General features: G+C 40.9%; 1 protein-coding gene across 6 annotated transcripts in view; it reads right to left on the bottom strand.

Annotated features, from left to right (window-relative positions):
- Window positions 1-14,082: 14,082 nt before the first annotated feature.
- CTPS2 (CTP synthase 2) overlaps window positions 14,083-18,320 on the bottom strand; it is a 113,323-nt gene continuing 109,085 nt past the window's right edge. For 5 of the 6 annotated variants that reach the window (XM_024988274.2, XM_005228455.4, XM_015461787.3 and 2 more), the window contains 2 exons: window positions 15,636-15,746; window positions 14,087-14,313 (listed from right to left, as the gene is read on the bottom strand). In XM_024988274.2, the coding sequence (XP_024844042.1) occupies window positions 15,677-15,746 (70 nt within the window). In that variant the 3' untranslated portion in view covers window positions 14,087-14,313; window positions 15,636-15,676. Of the gene's footprint in view, window positions 14,314-15,635; window positions 15,747-18,320 lie in introns of all 6 variants that reach the window. The other variant, NM_001076966.1, reaches the window with a different exon arrangement.

Genomic DNA, 18,320 nt, shown 5'->3' with positions numbered 1-18,320 from the left:
CTTGGTTCAGGATCCAGAATAACTTAACAAGAGTTACATCATAAGGACAGCTTAGTGACCAGGACTCTAAGAAACTAGTAACACTTGTCATCAGCCCCACTCATAAAACCTGTAGGAGCTTGAGTGAGAAAATAAACAATCACAATAGTTTGCCTCTGGATCTATATCTCCAAAAGTCTCATCTCTCTGACTATCCCATAGTCAGCTCAAATTCAGCATATCTAAAACTGAACAAATGCTCCTCCCTTCCCAACCTGGACTTTCTGTTATACCCTAGGCTTCTGACATGAGCAACTTAACATATGATGCAATCTGCAGAGAGAGAAAACACATTTAAACTACATGGTTGATTTCTCAAAAGAAAGGAGAGTGTATAAGAATGCGTTGCTGCTGCTGCTTCGTCGCTTCAGTTGTGTCCGACTCTGTGCGACCCCATAGACGGCAGCCAACCAGGCTTCCCCTCCCTGGGATTCTCCAGGCAAGAACACTGGAGTGGGTTGCCATTTCCTTCTCCAATGCATGAAAGTGAAAAGTGAAAGTGAAGTCGCTCAGTTGTGTCCGACTCTTAGCGACCCCATGAACTGCAGCCTACCAGGCTCCTCCATCCATGGGATTTTCTAGACAAAAGTACTGGAGTGGGGTGCCATTATTTGTCCTCAATTCTTCCTTCCTTCCCTTCCTTTACCCGGGTTTACTGTGGGCCAAGAATAAATCCCAACCCTCACTGATTTAGCCAATGGAATTAAAGGTTTTAGTTGTGCTTGCAGGGTTTGTGTTGGTCTCTTTGGCACTTCTACCATTGGCCATGAGAACAGGCCTTGAGTAGCCACTAGGGATATATCAAACAGATCAGAAACCAACCTGCAGCCAGAGCCAAGTGCTGCAAAGCCATAACCACTTGTGGACCCATGGGTAAGAAATAAGTGCTTGCTTGCTTTTGTAAGCCACTGAGATTGGAAGCAGGGTGCTTACTTGTTATGTAGCATTATCACAGCAGAAACCTGACTACAGGTTTCCTCCCTGGGAAGACAAGATAACAAGTGTATATAGCACAGTCTATCCTTGGTAGTTTATTGTTTGTACACACACACACTCCTTTATTCCTGTGCATATTTTTTAATATTACCACCTACTACAGCTAATCCGCATACAACCAAAAAAGAACTGACCCCCTTCCCCAATAGGAAGCAACTCAAAATCAGTCACCCCATCCAGCTGCCAAGTTAATATATCTCTTGGTGATACCCATGACTCAAGCAGAATGAGATGTGACATCTCATGGTCTTGCAATGTGTGGCCTGAATGATATCCATTATATGATGTGAACAGAGAGGGGCCAAAAATGTTCATTAAAAAGGAAAAAAGAAAAGCAACATGTCAAGCATGGAATGACCCTCCCTGGAACATCTTTAGTAAAGTATCTACTTGTCAATTTGCCTCCCTGGCAGTGGAGAGAAGTCGTTGATCAACTCAGTTTGTGTTCACTGAATTTCCTTCACCCGGTGTCTTCCAAGGCCCCACCTGAGTGAGGTGGTGGGAGCTTCCCCTACCACGCATGGCACCATCGTAGCAGCCTGCTTCCTAAGGGAGCATGACCAACAGACCCTGGGTGCACTAGATCGCCAGCTATACCAAAATTTAGTGCTCTCTTGAAGCACCTTGAGAAAGGCAGAAAAGTAGCCCACCCTGGGAAACATCTAGACACTTTACAGGTGTAGGTATACATTCCCAGGAAAAAATGAACCATAGTCTGATCAGCAGTTTTGCTGTCCTTTATTATAGAAAAGAGGGAGGGCTCAGCCATTCACTACAACTCAATCAGCTTCACATTCTAGGATCTGTTCCTTGCAAAAATCCCTCCTCGAGGTACAAATTTATGGCTTAGTTTTCTCCTGGTTGCAAGTAAACAGAAACCAACGCTGGCAATAAGCACAGAGTGAGGGAGTGGGCTGTGGGAGAATCCACCGGAAGAACACACACTCCAGAACAAGCTGGACAACCAAGCTGTGAAAGGCAGAAAGCAGGGTCTCAGTGACCAGAGTGCATGGACCGTTCACCCAGGCCTGTGAGATCGGCAAGGTTACAGGGAATGCCCAAAGTAAACGTGTCTCCTGGAGCTCAAGGAACAGCCACTTTGGGGGCTGATGAAAAGGTTCTAAAATAGAATGTGATGATGGTTGCACAAAATTGTGAATGTACTGAAAATCTGTGAATACTTTTTAAGTGGGTAAATTGTATGGTATGTGAATTATATCTCAATAAAGCTAGTATAGATATAAATTTTTTTAGTCAGGAAATCAAAGAGAAACAAAGATTAAGAAAAGACAATTCACAAAGGTGGAGATCAGAATGGCTAATATTACCAGCAATCAGAGAAATGTTAAAACAAGAAGATACCATTTTGCACCCATCAGAAAAAAATTAGAAAAATGAGTAAGACTTAGCAGGTGGTGTGGGGGATCTGGCCCATTCCTGATCTGCTGATAGAAATGTAGACAGGCAACCTGGCTGGTTGTGACTCAGTTAGGTGTGCCTACTTCCTGTGCATGTGTGTTTAGTTGTGTCCGACTCTTTGCGACCCCATGGACTGTAGCCCACCAGACTCCTCTGTCCATGGGATTTCCCAGGCAAGAATACTGGAGCAGGTTGCCATTTCCTCCTACAGGGATCTTCCCGACACAGGGATTGAACCTGTATCTCCTGCACTGGCAGGCAGATTCTTTACCACTGACCCACTAGGGAAGCCCCATTTTCTCTGTTGTATGGTCAGCCACAGAGTTTGACATACCACAGAGAACCACTGCTGAGCACTGGAAATGTGACTAGTCTGCATTGAGGTGTGCTGTCAAGATCAATAGACCCAGACTATATACTAAATTTTAAAAAATGCCCAATAAACATTAAATATCACTTCTAAATTAAGACATCATTTACGCAGCCACTTGAAGAAATTTTTTAGTTCATAGTCATGGTTTTCCTTTATTAACTGTCATTTTTAAATAACTTTGATTGGGCCATCAGCGTTAGGGGCACCTTTCCTGCTACAGGTTTCCTAGGTTGCCTTCATTCTGTTTCAGATTAGAAAAGAATTATACTAATATGCAATTATTATTATCAAGCCAGAAACAGGCAGGAATCATGAGAGCCATGTAAAGGGGTTTGAGTGTAATTTACAAATTTAATAAATTCCCAACTGCAAAGCATGACTGCATTTCCAACTGTTCATCATTCAACAGCTGAAAGCCCCATTATTATTATAAAACCCTTCATGAAACATGTCATAATCCAATAAATCTACCCAATTCTACCCTAGGTTGGAGGAAATCATCCTTGAGCATGTTCACATGTGTGTACAACTTCTCTCAGTAGAGGAGAAAGTCTCACATACATGTCATCACCTCCCAGGTAAGATGCCATGACATGATTCTCTCTCCGTTAAAGAACTCTTGAAAGACTCAGATGTTACTCATGTGTGAATCTCTTCTGATCTGCCCTAACATCAGAATGAATTATCTGAACATAGGGCTCAAAGTTTACTGTCTAGCACCCTACTGGCAAAGTTGACTCAAAAATGTTTGATGAATTGAATTATCCATGTGTCTCAACCTTTCTTTTTTAAGAATTCCATTTTCTTCAGTCCTGATTAGAAGGGCCAAATTTGCTGACCAACAGTAGCTTCCCCCTGAAGCTTTGACAGGTGGTCTGGTTATTTTCTAGATCAGATCAGTTGCTCAGTCGTGTCTGACTCTTTGCGACCCCGTGAATCACAGCACGCCAGGCCTCCCTGCCCATCACCAACTCCCGGAGTTCACCAAGACTCACGTCCATCGAGCCAGTGATGCCATCCAGCCATCTCATCCTCTGTCGTCCCCTTCTCCTCTTGCCCCCCATCCCTCCCAGAATCAGAGTCTTTTCCAATGAGTCAGCTCTTCGCATGAGGTGGCCAAAGTACTGGAGTTTCAGCTTTAGCATCATTCCTTCCAAAGAAATGCCAGGGCTGGTCTCCTTCAGAATGGACTGGTTGGATCTCCTTGCAGTCCAAGGGACTCTCAAGAGTCTTCTCCAACACCACAGTTCAAAAGCATCAATTCTTCGGTGCTCAGCCTTCTTCACAGTCCAACTCTCACATCCACACATGACCACAGGAAAAACCATAGCCTTGACTAGACGGACCTTTGTTGGCAAAGTAATGTCTCTGCTTTTCAATATGCTATCTAGGTTGGTCATAGCTTTCCTTCCAAGGAGTAAGCGTCTTTTAATTTCATGGCTGCACTCACCATCTGCAGTGATTTTGGAGCCCCCAAAAATAAAGTCTGACACTGTTTCCACTGTTTCCCCGTCTATTTCCCATGAAGTGATGGGACCGGATGCCATGATCTTCGTTTTCTGAATGTTGAGCTTTAAGCCAACTTTTTCAGTCTCCACTTTCACTTTCATCAAGAGGCTTTTTAGTTCCTCTTCACTTTCTGCCATAAGGGTGGTGTCATCTGCATATCTGAGGTTATTGATATTTCTCCCAGCAATCTTGATTCCAGTCCAGTGTTTCTCTTGATGTACTCTGCATATAAGTTAAATAAACAGGGTGACAATATACAGCCTTGACGTACTCCTTTTCCTATTTGGAACCAGTCTGTTGTTCCATGTCCAGTTCTAACTGTTGCTTCCTGACCTGCATACAAATTTCTCAAGGTTATTTTCTAAACTATACCGAAATCAAGGCCAAAATGTAGAAGTATGACAATGACAATCAGTAGATTTTGCTGTAAATGTTTGTTTTCCTTTGACTGCAGAAAACACTCATTACTTGCAAATGTTATTAAGGGGAATGTAAAAGAACCTGCCAAGTAAATTTCCCCCATGATGGTCCTGGGTACAGAGTGGGAAATCCTAGAAAAGTAAAACCAACTAACCTGTGTCTTTCCTCTCCTTTAAAAATACTGTTCAGTATCTGCAGTGTTCTAAGGAAAAGTGAAGCAAGCACTTTCTCAAAAAACAGAGGCAGAAGTAGGGCTCAGGTACCTGGGGGCCACCAGAAGAAACCAGTCAGATGACAGACTGCCACACCCAACAGCAAGTTTCACAAGTGGCTATACTATACTGGTTTCACCTCAAACACAAAAATATGCATAAGCAAATAGGAGATGCTTTATGGTTTTAATATTATACTTATGCTTTCTGAATTATACCCAGGGGTTCTACCATGAGCAAGTGGTGGATGTACACATCCCCTTTATGCACAATCTAGAGCTGTGCTGTCCAACACCACAGCAACTCCCTCATGCAGCTACTGAGCACTCAAAATGTGGCTAGTCTGAATTAAGATGTGTTTGTAAATACAAAATCCACACCAAACTTCAAAGACTTAATATAACAAAAAGAACATGAAATATCTCATTAAAATATATCGACTACATGTTGAAATTATAGTTTACATATATATGGGCTTCCCTGGTGGCTCAGAGGTTAAAGCATCTGCCTCCAATGCAGGGAAACCCGGGTTTGATCCCTGGGCTGGGAAGATCCCCTGGAGAAGGAAATGGCAACCCACTCCAGTATTCTTGCCTGAAGAATCCCATGGATGGAGGAGCTTGGTAGGCTACAGTCCACGGGGTTGCAAAGAGTTGGACACGATTGAGTGACTTTTATCTCATTAAAATATATCGACTACATGTTGAAATTATAGTTTACATATATAGTAGCAAAATATATTACTAAAATTAATTTCACCTGTTTCTTTTCACTTTGTAATATGGCTACTACAAATTTTCAAATACTACATATGGCTCACTTTTTTTTTTTTTGGATAGGACTGGCTAATATTTGCTTAATGTATTTATGTGCTCCTATGTTGAGTGCATATATATTTACAATTGTTATATCCTTGCTCTGATTTATCCCTTTATTATTATGAAATGTCTTTGTCTCCTATTATAGTCTTTGTTTTAAAGTCTATTTTGTCTGATATGAGTTCTGCTATTCCAGCTTTCTTTTCATTTCCATTTGTATGGGATAGCTTTTTGCATCCCCTCACTTTCAGTCTACATGTGTCTTTAGATCTGAAGTGAGTTTGCTGTAGGCAGCTCATGTATGGGTTTTGTATTTGTATCCATTCAGCCAGTCTACATCTTTTGATTGGAACATTTAGTCCATTGATATTTAAACTAATTATTGATCGGTATGTACTTATTGCTATTTTGTTCATTATTTTCTGGTTGTTTATGTAGTTCTTTTTCCTTTCTTGTTTTGTGCTCTTTCTTTGTAATTTGATGACAATCTTTAGTTTCATGTTTTTCTTTCTATTTTTGTCTGTGTATGTGTATCATAGGTTTTTGATTTGTGGTTACCATAAGATTTACATATAACAACATATGTATATATACACATATATATACATATACATATATGATTATTATAAGTTGATAATCTCTTAAGTGTAAATACATTCTAACAACTCCACATTTTTACTCCCCCCAGCCACCTTTAAAGTTTTGTCATCATATTTTTTATCTTTTTGTTTTGTGTATCCCTTAACTACTTATTGTGGATATAGATGATTTCACTACTTTTATCTATTAACCTTCCTACTATATTTATAAGTGGTTGGTTAACTACCTTTAAAGCATTTTGCCTCTACCAATGAATTTTTCCTTTCATGGTTTTCAGATTTCTACTGTGGTCTTTTCTGCTTAGAGAAGTCCCTTTAAAATATCTTGTAAGGCTGGTTCAGTGGTGCTGAAGTCTTTTAGCTTTTGCTTGACTGTGAAACTCTCTCTCTCCTTCAAATCTGAATGAAAGCCTTGACAGGTAGAGTACTCTTGAGTGTAGGTTTTTTCCTTGTATCACTTTGAATATATTGTTCCACTCCCTTCTGGCCTGCAGAGTTTCTGCTGAAAAGTCAGCTAAAGTTCTTATTGGAGTTCCCTTATACATAACTGGTTGTTTTTCACTTACCACTTTTAAGATTCTCCGTATTTAATTTTTGTCATTTTAAAAAATGTATCATGTGTCTTTTGGTGTGGCTCTCTTGGTTTCCTCTTGTTTGGGACTCTGTGATTCTTGAACCTGGGTATCTGTTTCCTTTCCCAGGTTAGGGAAGCTTTCAGTCTTGCCAGTATTTCTAATACAAAGATGCATCTACTCAACTCCTACTCATGCATCAGGATTTGGTTCAAGCACCCAGCTAGATCACAGGTTTTTCCATATTCTCAGCTACATCAATTCAGGGTTGGGCACACAGCACATGCACAATATCTGTGACAAACTGAACTAAAAATTGACCTTTCCCTTGTACATTTTTTTGTACTCATTTTTTTCACTAGAGAAATATAACCACATCTGAAATAAGAATGCTGCTTAAATATTATAGTAAAACAAGAATTTTTGCATGATATGCCTCTGAAAGAACCCAGAACCATTTGATAATATGGTCTCCAGGGAAGGGAACAAGAATTCTTTTATAATCTTTTTAAGAGAATATCTTCATTATGTAGAAAAAGGATTTTTTAAATTTAGGTTTCACTGGAGACTTGTAAATAATTTTTCTTGCCTTGTACCTTTTAGATCAGTAGTCAACAAACTTTTTCTGTAAAGTGCCAGATAGTAAATATTGTAGACTTGTGGGTCTCTGCAGCAACCACTCAATTCTGCTGTAGTAGTTTTAAAACAACCATAGATAATATGTAAAGGAAGGTGAATGATTACGTGTAAATAAAACATTAATTTAAAAAATAGGTGGAATTTAACCAGTTTACCACCCCCCCACCACAAACCTGCTTTAGATAGTGTCTCCTTTGAACAATACAGAATGTGTAATCATATTCTTTACTTTTTCATTCTTAAATAGGTTAAAACAAATCTCCCTCCAACTCAAGTTAAGAATTATGCTAGGAATGTTGGAACAAAAAGATAAAGATAATGGGGAAGAGAAGAAAAACATCTAGTTTATTATATAAAATCAGAGAGTTGTGATACTCACCCAGGAAAGTAACAGTGTTTCAAAAGCCACGAATAACTCTCTCCTATCAGAAATCTTCCAGGTAAGAGTCAATGGTGGCAACAAAGAAGTTATATTCTGGGTTAAAAATTACTTCTGAGTCTCCATACTTCTCAAGTTGGACACTAAAATAATATATACTTGTGCAAATAAATTCAGAAATTGCTATTCCAGAAATGCAGATAATCTAAATTAACTACATATTGACTGCTTACCATTAAATTCTCTACAGAAGTGACAACTGTAACAAGTAGTTTCATCATCCTGGCCTGTGGCACATGATGAGGATTCTCTAATTCAGAGGATCTCCCTGAAAGGGTGATTCAGTGTGGAAGAGTTTAGTTTACTGGGACATTGGTCCTAAACCCCAGGTTCTAGGCTTTTATCTAACTCTTCAGAATACTCCCAGCATATTATCTGTAATCCTAGTCTCTCCCAGAAAAAAATTAAAGCAATATTCTATTTTCAAAACAATTTCTTGTTCAAGAAAAAGCAGGGAAGTTTAAAACTTAGCATTAAGGCTATAAATGAACTATATAACCAAACAGTGCCAACTAGATTCCCCAGCTTTACACTGGTATTCTCAGAGTAAGCAGGTAATACCAAAGAAGTTTTAGGGATAGAAAGTGGGTCCCATAGATTTTGCCACCATCTTTTAGAGATATTCATGGGCATAAACCTAAAAGACCAAAAGTTGCATAGCAAAAAGCAGATCAAAAAGTTCAATTTGTATTTCCATCAGTGTCTGTATGTCCCACATGGAAAGCCTATGTAGAAATAGGGTAGGATGTCTACTAGACCAGTGAAAAACCTTGATGTTTAACAAAATTCAAATTAAGATGGAAATCCAGTTGCTTTGTTCAAGGGCAGTATGAGTCACAATCAAATGAGCTTTTTTTCAAAATGGCTCACCTATTATTACTGATAATAGAAGAAGCAGAGATATATGTAAAATAGCAGCTCATCATTACATTTGGCTTACTAATAAACCCATACTCAAATGTAAACACAAATGAAATAATGGTATCACTCAAGAAAAGCCTACCTCAGAACTGAGAGGCTGGTTACTTGCCCAGAGCTAACTTTCTGGCTAGTACTGACTATGCTACTCAGATTAATTATGAGTATAGATCTTACTTCCTTACCACTGACCCTAAGAGTACAAGCTTGATTCTATTTTGCAGATTCAAAGAATCCTACATCTTCCCATCCACAAGTGAAAGAGTTAGAAGGGAGACTCTCAGAAGGGTTTGGCAGCCTAGGGAGAAAGTGATCCAGACACAATGCTGCTATATGATCTTGAGCTCTTTCTTGCTCCATTTAAGAAATTCAACCACACCCCCAAAACACTAACACAGAACCCACAGGCAACATTTCACTAACTCTGGATTTCTGGGGCTCTCTGTGTATCTCCCCTCATCTTGTATGGCATCTTCAGGGTGCAGAACTTCAACTCTATGGGGAAACTGTGATGAGTGTCAATGTCTGGCACTGACCTTAACAGAGCACAGATGTGCATATAACTGGTACTTTTTACTACAACAAAACAGAAAGTTCAAGTAAGAAATACAGCAACAAACGAGACAATTAGGAATGGAGCTGGAGAACTTATGGAGAAAACAAAGAAGCTGAGTCCCTTCAGCTTCAGTTCAATCCAAATTTCAATAAAGGAAAAGTGTGGGCTGATACCAAGCAGCTGATGACACCAGTGAAACACTATTACCACTCACCCAACTGCCTGCCAGTCTGGGAAACCACACCCCCACTGGATCTTGCAGCTCTCTACCCACTATTTTTGCACTGTGAGACCATGAGCACAAATTTGTGTAAAACATTTACCTGCTTTGCTCAAAAGGCCTTTCTTGGCTCACTAGTTTGTCGGAGGATCCCATTTTACACTCTCCCATAAGTGTCTTTGTCCTTATTCTTTAATGTTCATAGCTCCCTGAACATATCACAATTATACTTAAATGCTTATTTTCCTATAGATTTGTGTAAAGCCTGCCTTCCCCAAAGAAAAGGTCAGGTGCAAGAAGGTAGGTTGCTTCTGCAGGGGAAGAAAAATCATTTTGCCTCTACCCTTCTAGGTTCTTGACTGAGAACTTTCTGTAATAACAGATTAACAAGAGAAAAACAAATTCTGTTGTTGAACCGAAGACTGTGTGCATATGTTTCCTGAGGCCAAACAAACTGAAACACTGGAGTCTGGAGCAGAGAAAGGTTTATTGATTGAGAGGCCACCACCAGAGAAGATGGGAGATGTAGGCTAATCTCAGATCCATCTTACTGGCTGGCCAGGGTGTAAGATCTTCAAAGGCAAAAGGGGGTAAAAGCATGCGTGATCAGCTCATGCACAGTTCTCTGATTGGTGTGTGAAGCAGCGACAGGGTCATGTTTTGGGAGTCAACACCATCAACCTGGTTTCAATCAATCTGGGATGCTCAACAATCCATCTGCTTCTGCTCAACAATTAGTCACCATCTATCACTAGGGTGAGGGTCTTAGTTTTTCCTGACACAGGGATCGAATCCAGGTCTCCTGCATTGCAGGCGGATTCTTTACCATCTGAGCCACAAGGGAAGCCCTCAGTTCCTGTAGAACAATTCAAAGATAAGCATCAGATTGTCATGTATCCCTGGAAGAGGAACTAGGGCTCTGTATTACCACTGAACTATTGCTGCCCAATATTTATTTTGGGGGGCTCCAAAATCACTCCAGATGGTGACTGCAGCTATGAAATTAAAAGATGCTTGCTCCTTGGATGAAAAGCTATGACCAATCTAGACAGCATATTAAAAAGCAGAGACATTACGTTGCCAACAAAGGTCTGTCTAGTCAAGGCTATGGTTTTTCCAGTAGTCATGTATGGATGTGAGAGTTGGACTATAAAGAAAGCTGACTGCTGAAGAATTGATGCTTTTGAACTGTGGTGTTGGAAAAGACTCTTGAGAGTCCCTTGGACTGCAAGGATATCCAACCAGTCCATCCTAGAGGAAATCAGTCCTGAATGTTCATTGGAAGGACTGATGTTGAAGCTGAAACTCCAATAGTTTGGCCACCTGTTGCAAAGAACTGACTCATTGGAAAAGACCCTGATGCTGGGAAAGATTGAAGGCAGGAGGAGGAAGGGGATGATAGAGGATGAGATGGCTGGACAGCATCACTGACTCGGTGGACATGAGTTTGAGTAAGCTCCAGGAGTTGGTGATGGACAGGGAAGCCTTGTGTGCCGCGGTCCATGGGGTCACAAAGAGTCGGACACAACTGAGCGACTGAACTGAACTGACTGTTGCCCAACTGCCTGTCCTTTGTTTCTGCATCCTCTCACTTTCCTAATTAGTAACTGACTGAGTCTACTCTTTGGAACTCAGGGAAAGCACAGGACACTGAAGCCTTTTTCTACAACAAGAAACAGGACATGGAAAGTCTTTGGTATCCAGGAGGGCCCTGCTTCGTTTCAGTTTAATAGCATATATACCTGCTGTCGGAGAAGGCAATGGCACCCCACTCCAGTACTTTTGCCTGGAGAATCTCATGGATGGAGGAGCCTGGTAGGCTGCAGTCCATGGGGTCGCTCAAAGTCAGATATGACTGAGCGTCTTCACTTTCACTTTCATGCATTGGAGAAGGAAATGGCAACCCACTCCAGTGTTCTTGCCTGGAGAATCCCAGGGACAGGGGAGCCTGGTGGGCTGCTGTCTATGGGGTCGCACAGAGTCGGACACGACTGAAGTGACTTAGCAGTAGCAGCAGTATACCTGCTGTAGACATGGAAGAGACCCAGGAAAACTGAGTAACTTCTAAACAGCCCAAGCCATCACCTTTGCTAGCATCTCCAGCTAAAGAGAAAAGATGTTGTGGTGGAGGCCACTTAAGGGAGGTGACCAGGCAAAGCCCAGGAATCCAGGGTGAGGTTGTTATGCAGACTGAAGTCACTGCCTTCTCCACTGAGAAGAGGTTCCGGAGATTTAGAGTCATGGAGGTTTCCCTTATAAATGTAAATGTCTCTTAAAAAGGGCAACTTCTATTCAGTTTTCAAAGCTTTTCCTTGTCTGCTGTTTCTTTAAAACCAGCCTAAAATAATCCTTTTGACAAAGAGACATACGTGGGGGGCAGATTCTGCTTCCCCTCACTTCCCCCAGTGCCTACACCAGGTGTTACTCATCCTGGGGACTCAAGATATATTTGCCAAATGAGTGAGTTATAATACCTTCCTACGTGTTCACGGCCACGGCTGCTCCACTATCCTAAGCAGGCATGCTACCACCTTTCTGCGCTTCGCTGGATTCCAAGTTCAATGGCTGTCTCCAAAAGAGAAAATCTCCTGTAGCAACAACAAAGAGACTGGTTTGTCGTTTTTAAGTGCCCTTCCTTCCGGTCCTATTTACATGCATCATTAGCCCAAAGCGTAAGCACTGTATTATAAGTTATTTTAGAAGTCATAATCATTACAATTGTAAACTCCCACTGAAGCCAGACTACCCCTTGAGCTGTTCAAGAATCCCCTTGGTGCTTACGTACCTCTCTCTAGGAGGCCTATTCCAGCTTTTAACCTTCTGTGTGGGCTTTTCATTTGGAGCCTCTTGTGATCTTCAAGCTGTAATTTTCACAAGTGGCACCCTAAAGCTCTTTAATATTTTTGTTTACCAGAAGTATTCATTTCATTTCTGCATGTTTGGTAGATGAATCTTCTGTAGCAGTTCACAAAATAATGTTTTACAGCATTAAGAGAAAAAAGTTAAAGGCCAAAGACAACCACAAAAAAAATCAAGTGAGCAGTTAAAATATTTATATTAGTTTCAGAAGGCTCAAATGTAAGCAACAACTAAGTCATCGCAAGCACATTCAACAGGGAAATCAGGAAGCATACTGGATAAGAATGTTGTACAGCTGGCCAGAGACTGGGGCAGGTGAGGAAGATGCGGGGCTACATCCTATCTATTTTAAAATCTGGTATTTTGCTCTTTGTGAATTTTTTAAAATGAGTTTTGGTTTTTAAAAATTCTTACATTAAAATACTACTGATGCTTCCTCCAAAAGTCAAATAGAATTACCATATGTAATTCCACTCCTAGGTATAACTGTTTACCAAAAGAGCTTTAAAAAAAAAAAAACAGATATTCAATTATTTACAGAACTTCCATGGTGGTCCAGTGGACTCTGTGCACAGTAGGACTCTGTGCGCTCACTGCTGAGGACCTGGGTTGGATCCCTAGTCAGGGAACTACGATCCCACAAACCTCACAGTGTGGCAAAAACAACAAATGCAATTATTTACACATGACTGTCTACAGAAGCACTATCACAAAAGACAAAAGGTAGAAACAACCCAAATGCCCATCAATGGATGAATGGATAAACAAATTGTACTCTAATCCATACCAGGAAATTCTATTCAGCCTTAAAAAGGAAAGAAGAACTGACATAGGCTACATTGTGGATGAACTTTAAAAACATCAAGCTCAGTGAAAGAGGCCAGACACAAAAGGCCACATATTGTATGATTCCACTAATATGAAATATCCAGAACAGGCAAATCCACAGAAATAGAAAGGAGTTGCGGAGGGCTGGGAGGGAGGAATGGACAGTGACTGCTAATGGGTGTGGGGATTTATTTTGGAGGAATGGAAATGTTTTGGAATCAGATAAAGGTGGTGGTTGCACAATACTGTGAATGCACCTAATGCTATTGCATTGTTCACTTTGAAATGGTTAATTTTGTTATGTGAATTTCAGCTCAATAAATATGTGTGTGTGTGTGTGTTACTGATTTTGACTCCTGATTTTTTTTATGCTCCCTTAAATTCAATGCCTGAGGCCAGGGCCTTACTTACCAACCCTAGTCTTGGACCTGTTTCATTTCACTTTTTAGTAGAAATAAACAGTGAGAAATTGAGATAAGCTTGGGCCACATGTAAATCTGTGGCTGAATTCCAGGTAACAGAAAGACTCATTTTTGACTCAAAAACTAGTCATTGTCTGTGCCCTGCCAGCCTTCCCATATAGCCTGGAGAAGCCTCAGTTACCTAGATCCTTGCTTACCATCTGGACGTCACCATATGCCAGACAAAACACCATAACACTTTCTGTCCATTGAGATGGTTGGGAAATGTTTAATCAGCTGAAGAAATTTGCAAGAACCAAAGGTTGCCTCTGGAGGAAGAAGAAAACCACCCTTTTGATTCTGGTTTATTGAAGTACGTATTATTAGATTCCCCTTGAGGCTGGACATCCCATGTTTGGTGGAGAACAGAGTGATTCTACAAGTGTGGTGATTTCATCAGATAGTTCCTTCATCTTGGCTTCAGTTACTTCAGAGCCTTAAAAAAAAAAAAAGAATATAAATATTAGCCACATCAGAAGCTGAATAATGTAAGTCTTTAAAGTACCTCCAACTAATCTTTGCATCATTTTGGTTTGCTTCTGAAAGGCTTCATGTTTGAGGCAAACCTAAACAAACCTGGATGTGCCTTCCCTGGTGAACAGCAATGTTCTGCCCCTAAGTGAAATAAGAGAAATCATACTGGAGCGACGGACTCTGTACAAATTTTCCAAAAGCTGCTGTCCCTACTAAAGAGCTGTGGTGCTGGAAAAGACTCTTGAGACTTCCTTGGACTTCAAGGAGATCAAACCAGTCCATCCTAAAGGAAATCAGTCCTGAATATTCATTAAAAGGACTGATGCTGAAGCTGAAACTCTAATACTTTGGCAACCTGATGCGAAGAACTGACTGACTGGAAAAGACCCTGATGCTGGGAAAGATTGAAGGCGGGAGGAGAAGGGGATGACAGAGGATGAGATGGTTGGACGGCATCACCGACTCGATGGACATGAGTTTGAGCAAGTGCTGGGAGTTGGTGATGGACAGGGAGGCCTGGCGTGCTGCAGTCCATGGGGTCACTAAGAGTTGGACATGACTGAGTGACTGAACTGAACTGAACTACTAAAGAGCAGGAACAATTTAAGACCTGTCCTACCCCTAGGGATGTCCAAGCAGCATCAGCCTGTGAGTGTGAATGGAATAAAGCCAGCCAGGCTGCTACCTTCTCTAATAAAACCTCCAGGAGCTGTGAGGGATACAAGCTGCCCTTGGAAGCCAAGCCAGTCTCTGACATCTCCCTACAAAGAAAGAAAACACTATTTTATTTTCTACAAATTCAAGGAAATCTGCTTTTTCATGAGTGACCTAGATCACGGGTCAACACACTGTGTTTGGAAATAAAAGTTTTATTGGGACACAGCCCTGCCTATTTGTGTGTAGACGTTCAAGCCTGCTCTCCATCTCCAATGCACTGTAGGGCCTGAAAAGCTGAAAACAGTTTCTGTCTGGCCCTTTACAGTACAAGTTTGCTGACCCCTCAGCTACACTCTTACAGCTCTAACCACCACAGCCTCCATGTATCCATTTATAGGTGCTCAGATATACTTATTCCTGGCCTCGTGCACATTCCTAACTGCTAGCTTTCTCAGGGGTGTTCCAGATTACCAGAAGCATAATCAGCTGTCAAGTTTGTTCTGCTCACTATGCCAGTCAAACAGGAGCATCCCGGGATCCTGTGAGATGAGTCCTGTGATGCTCCCTTCTGCACCAAGATGACAGCTTGTCTATAAAACAAACAAGAACTTCAAGGTTCCATCTCACCCTCTCAGGTTGTCCTGGTGATTCCAAGTCATGGGTCAGTTTCAGCTGATTTCCAACTCAGCTAACCTTGGCTCTGAAAAGCTGTCATCACTGGCATCACTGTATCTGTCACTAGAGCAAAAGATGAACTGATTCAGCAAAATGTAAAAAATTTTGCACAATTATTCTATTTATGATCCCAAACACTTTCCATAATTACCCCCCACTCAGAGAAAATACTAAGGAATATTCTACTACTACTTCTTAGTCACTCCAGGAAGACATTAATTCAACCATAACCAATGGTCTCCTTCTTTTGTCAGAGGAATTGATCACTTGCTTTTATTTTAAATTGGAAGTACTTTATTTAGAAAATTTATAAAAGCATTTCAGTTTAGACTGAAATGTATAACCTTCTGAAGACCACTAATATAGGCCAACAGCATGGAAGTTTTCCATTTCAATAAGCATTCTCATAGGTCCAAGGGTTTGAGAAATAATTTGTACAATTTTGCTGTTTTCAAATTAGAAACTTTATGTGTTGCTCCAACTATGTCGAGTTACATGTAGTATTCAGTCTTGACATAGATGCCGCCATCTTGGGTTTCTGTAGAAATACAGCTTCTCCACGAGATAGGCCTACAATTGTACTTTGACTTGAAGCCAGTCTCACTTTGGGGTTCCTTTTGCTTGGTTCCAAGTAAATCAGCAGGCTGATCAACCCCTCAAAGCTCTACTGATCTATGAAGATGGCTTTGCCAGGACCTAAGTGTTTTATGCCTGAGCTACTTACTCCTAGCCTTGGCCAAGGTTTTGCTGACTTATAGCAACAGAAGTTTGAATTCCATAAGAGTCCAAAATTCACTTTTTTTAAAAGAGAGGAGAGGAAGCAATTGGAGAAATCCTATGCTAACAGGCTAGAAAACAAAGATTTACGCTAAACATATTGAGTAAATATCAATAAATACATAAACAAAATCATAACAGACAATTTCACTCTCCTCCCTGACTTCTGGACAAAATACTGAAAGGGGGAGGGTGAGGCTACAGCATGGTGAAGACAAAGAAAAAGCTTAAGAATGGCAGAAAAGACAAGATTTGTTAGATGAACAATCAAGTAGAAAATATCTCCTAGTTAGATTTTAATTCAGGAAAACCACTTCTACTGTTATCAAAGGGTTTTCAATAAAGAAAACACATAATAACCAAAGAATATTTTTTCAAAAAAAGAACCGAGAAAAGTTGATATATCCTTATCCATGCACTCTCACTATACAAACATAGAGTCCCTTCTGGTTCTCTGCAACAAAAGGGGATTTGGAAGATGCACTCAACTTCCTATGTGAGAAGAAATGAAGGTCAAGGATGTTCGAGTGACTCACCAGGCACACAGCTTGTTCGAGGTGGGGCCACAATCCCCATATCATGCTAACCCAGGCCACAAGTTCAAGTCTCAGCTGTGTGGTACAGCGGGCCCATGAGGTGTGTACCCTGATGCCACAAGTGAGAAGGTCCAAAGGGCCAAAGGAACTCCATTTTCTCAAGTAGTTCAAGCTTCCTTCCCTGCTGCTGAACTCGGGACAGAGTGGGGTGGGCCCACATCTTACCCCTCACTGTCTTGGTTGAACTAGTTATTAGCTATGTACCTTCAGACTGGTCACTTGACCCCTTGAGAGTCCAGAAAAAATTAGTAAGGACACCTACAACACCTCCCCAAAATGTTATGAGGGCCAAAAGAGACTGCACAAATGCACTCTGAAACTACATAAAAATACAAGCCGTTGTGGTTATGAGGGTTATGTGTTTATAACATGGTATTTCTCAAAAAGTCATGGAAATACAAAGAAGCAGTGAAAACTGCCAAGTGCATGGTTTTCCTGTACCAAGAGTAATTCCCTACCCACTTTAGCAAGTGGACTTGGGTGGGTCTAACCTAATGGCTCTCATTTCCTGTCTGCTGGCTATCAGCCCTAAACTCTGCCAATGCATCACTATGGCACAGGGTAAGCCTCACAAAGGGAAGCTCCAAGGCAAATGACCGGGTTCACTCGTTTTTTCATATGTGTTTAGGGGTGGAGATAGAACGACCAAATAAACCACAACACTCAAGAACAGAATTCCCAAAATAAGCAATGCTGCTAAGCATGCTGATTTTATGGCAAGTCATGTGCCAGCAAAACACAAGTGCTAGAAACACAATTCTGCATGCAGAACAGCAACAGCTCCTGCAAATGTAATAAAATCTGTGCCATGTAAGACTTAGGGGTTCGTTTTTGTTTCAAACAGAGTAGACTTAAGTCATAAGATATACTTCTCTGGGGATATTTTCACTTAGTTCAAGACATCTCAGCTCTATCTTAAGACTAACGTCTCTCTTTAAATAATCTCTGTACACACACACACACTTCTCAGTGGGGAGAGTTATTAGGTATTAGGCTCTTACATGTTAAAATTTTTGAAAGGCCACAGAATACGGAACTGTTCATGTGAGTCTTGTTACATTTGAGGAGCAAACAGTTTTAAACCTGCACTGTCCAATATGGCAGCCGCAAGCCACAGTAGCTATCTGAATTTAAATCAACTACAACCAAATAAAATTTAAAATTCCATTCCTCATGTGTATACACTGAGCCATACTTCAAGTGCTCAACAGGCATGTGTGGTTGGTGACTGTGATACTGGACAGTGCAGATTTTCTTTTTAAGG

Source organism: Bos taurus, chromosome X (assembly GCF_002263795.3).
Source record: "Bos taurus isolate L1 Dominette 01449 registration number 42190680 breed Hereford chromosome X, ARS-UCD2.0, whole genome shotgun sequence".
Lineage (NCBI taxonomy): Eukaryota > Metazoa > Chordata > Mammalia > Artiodactyla > Bovidae > Bos > Bos taurus.
The sequence above is the reverse complement of the archived record's forward strand: the minus strand, read 5'-3'. Positions and strand labels throughout refer to the sequence as shown.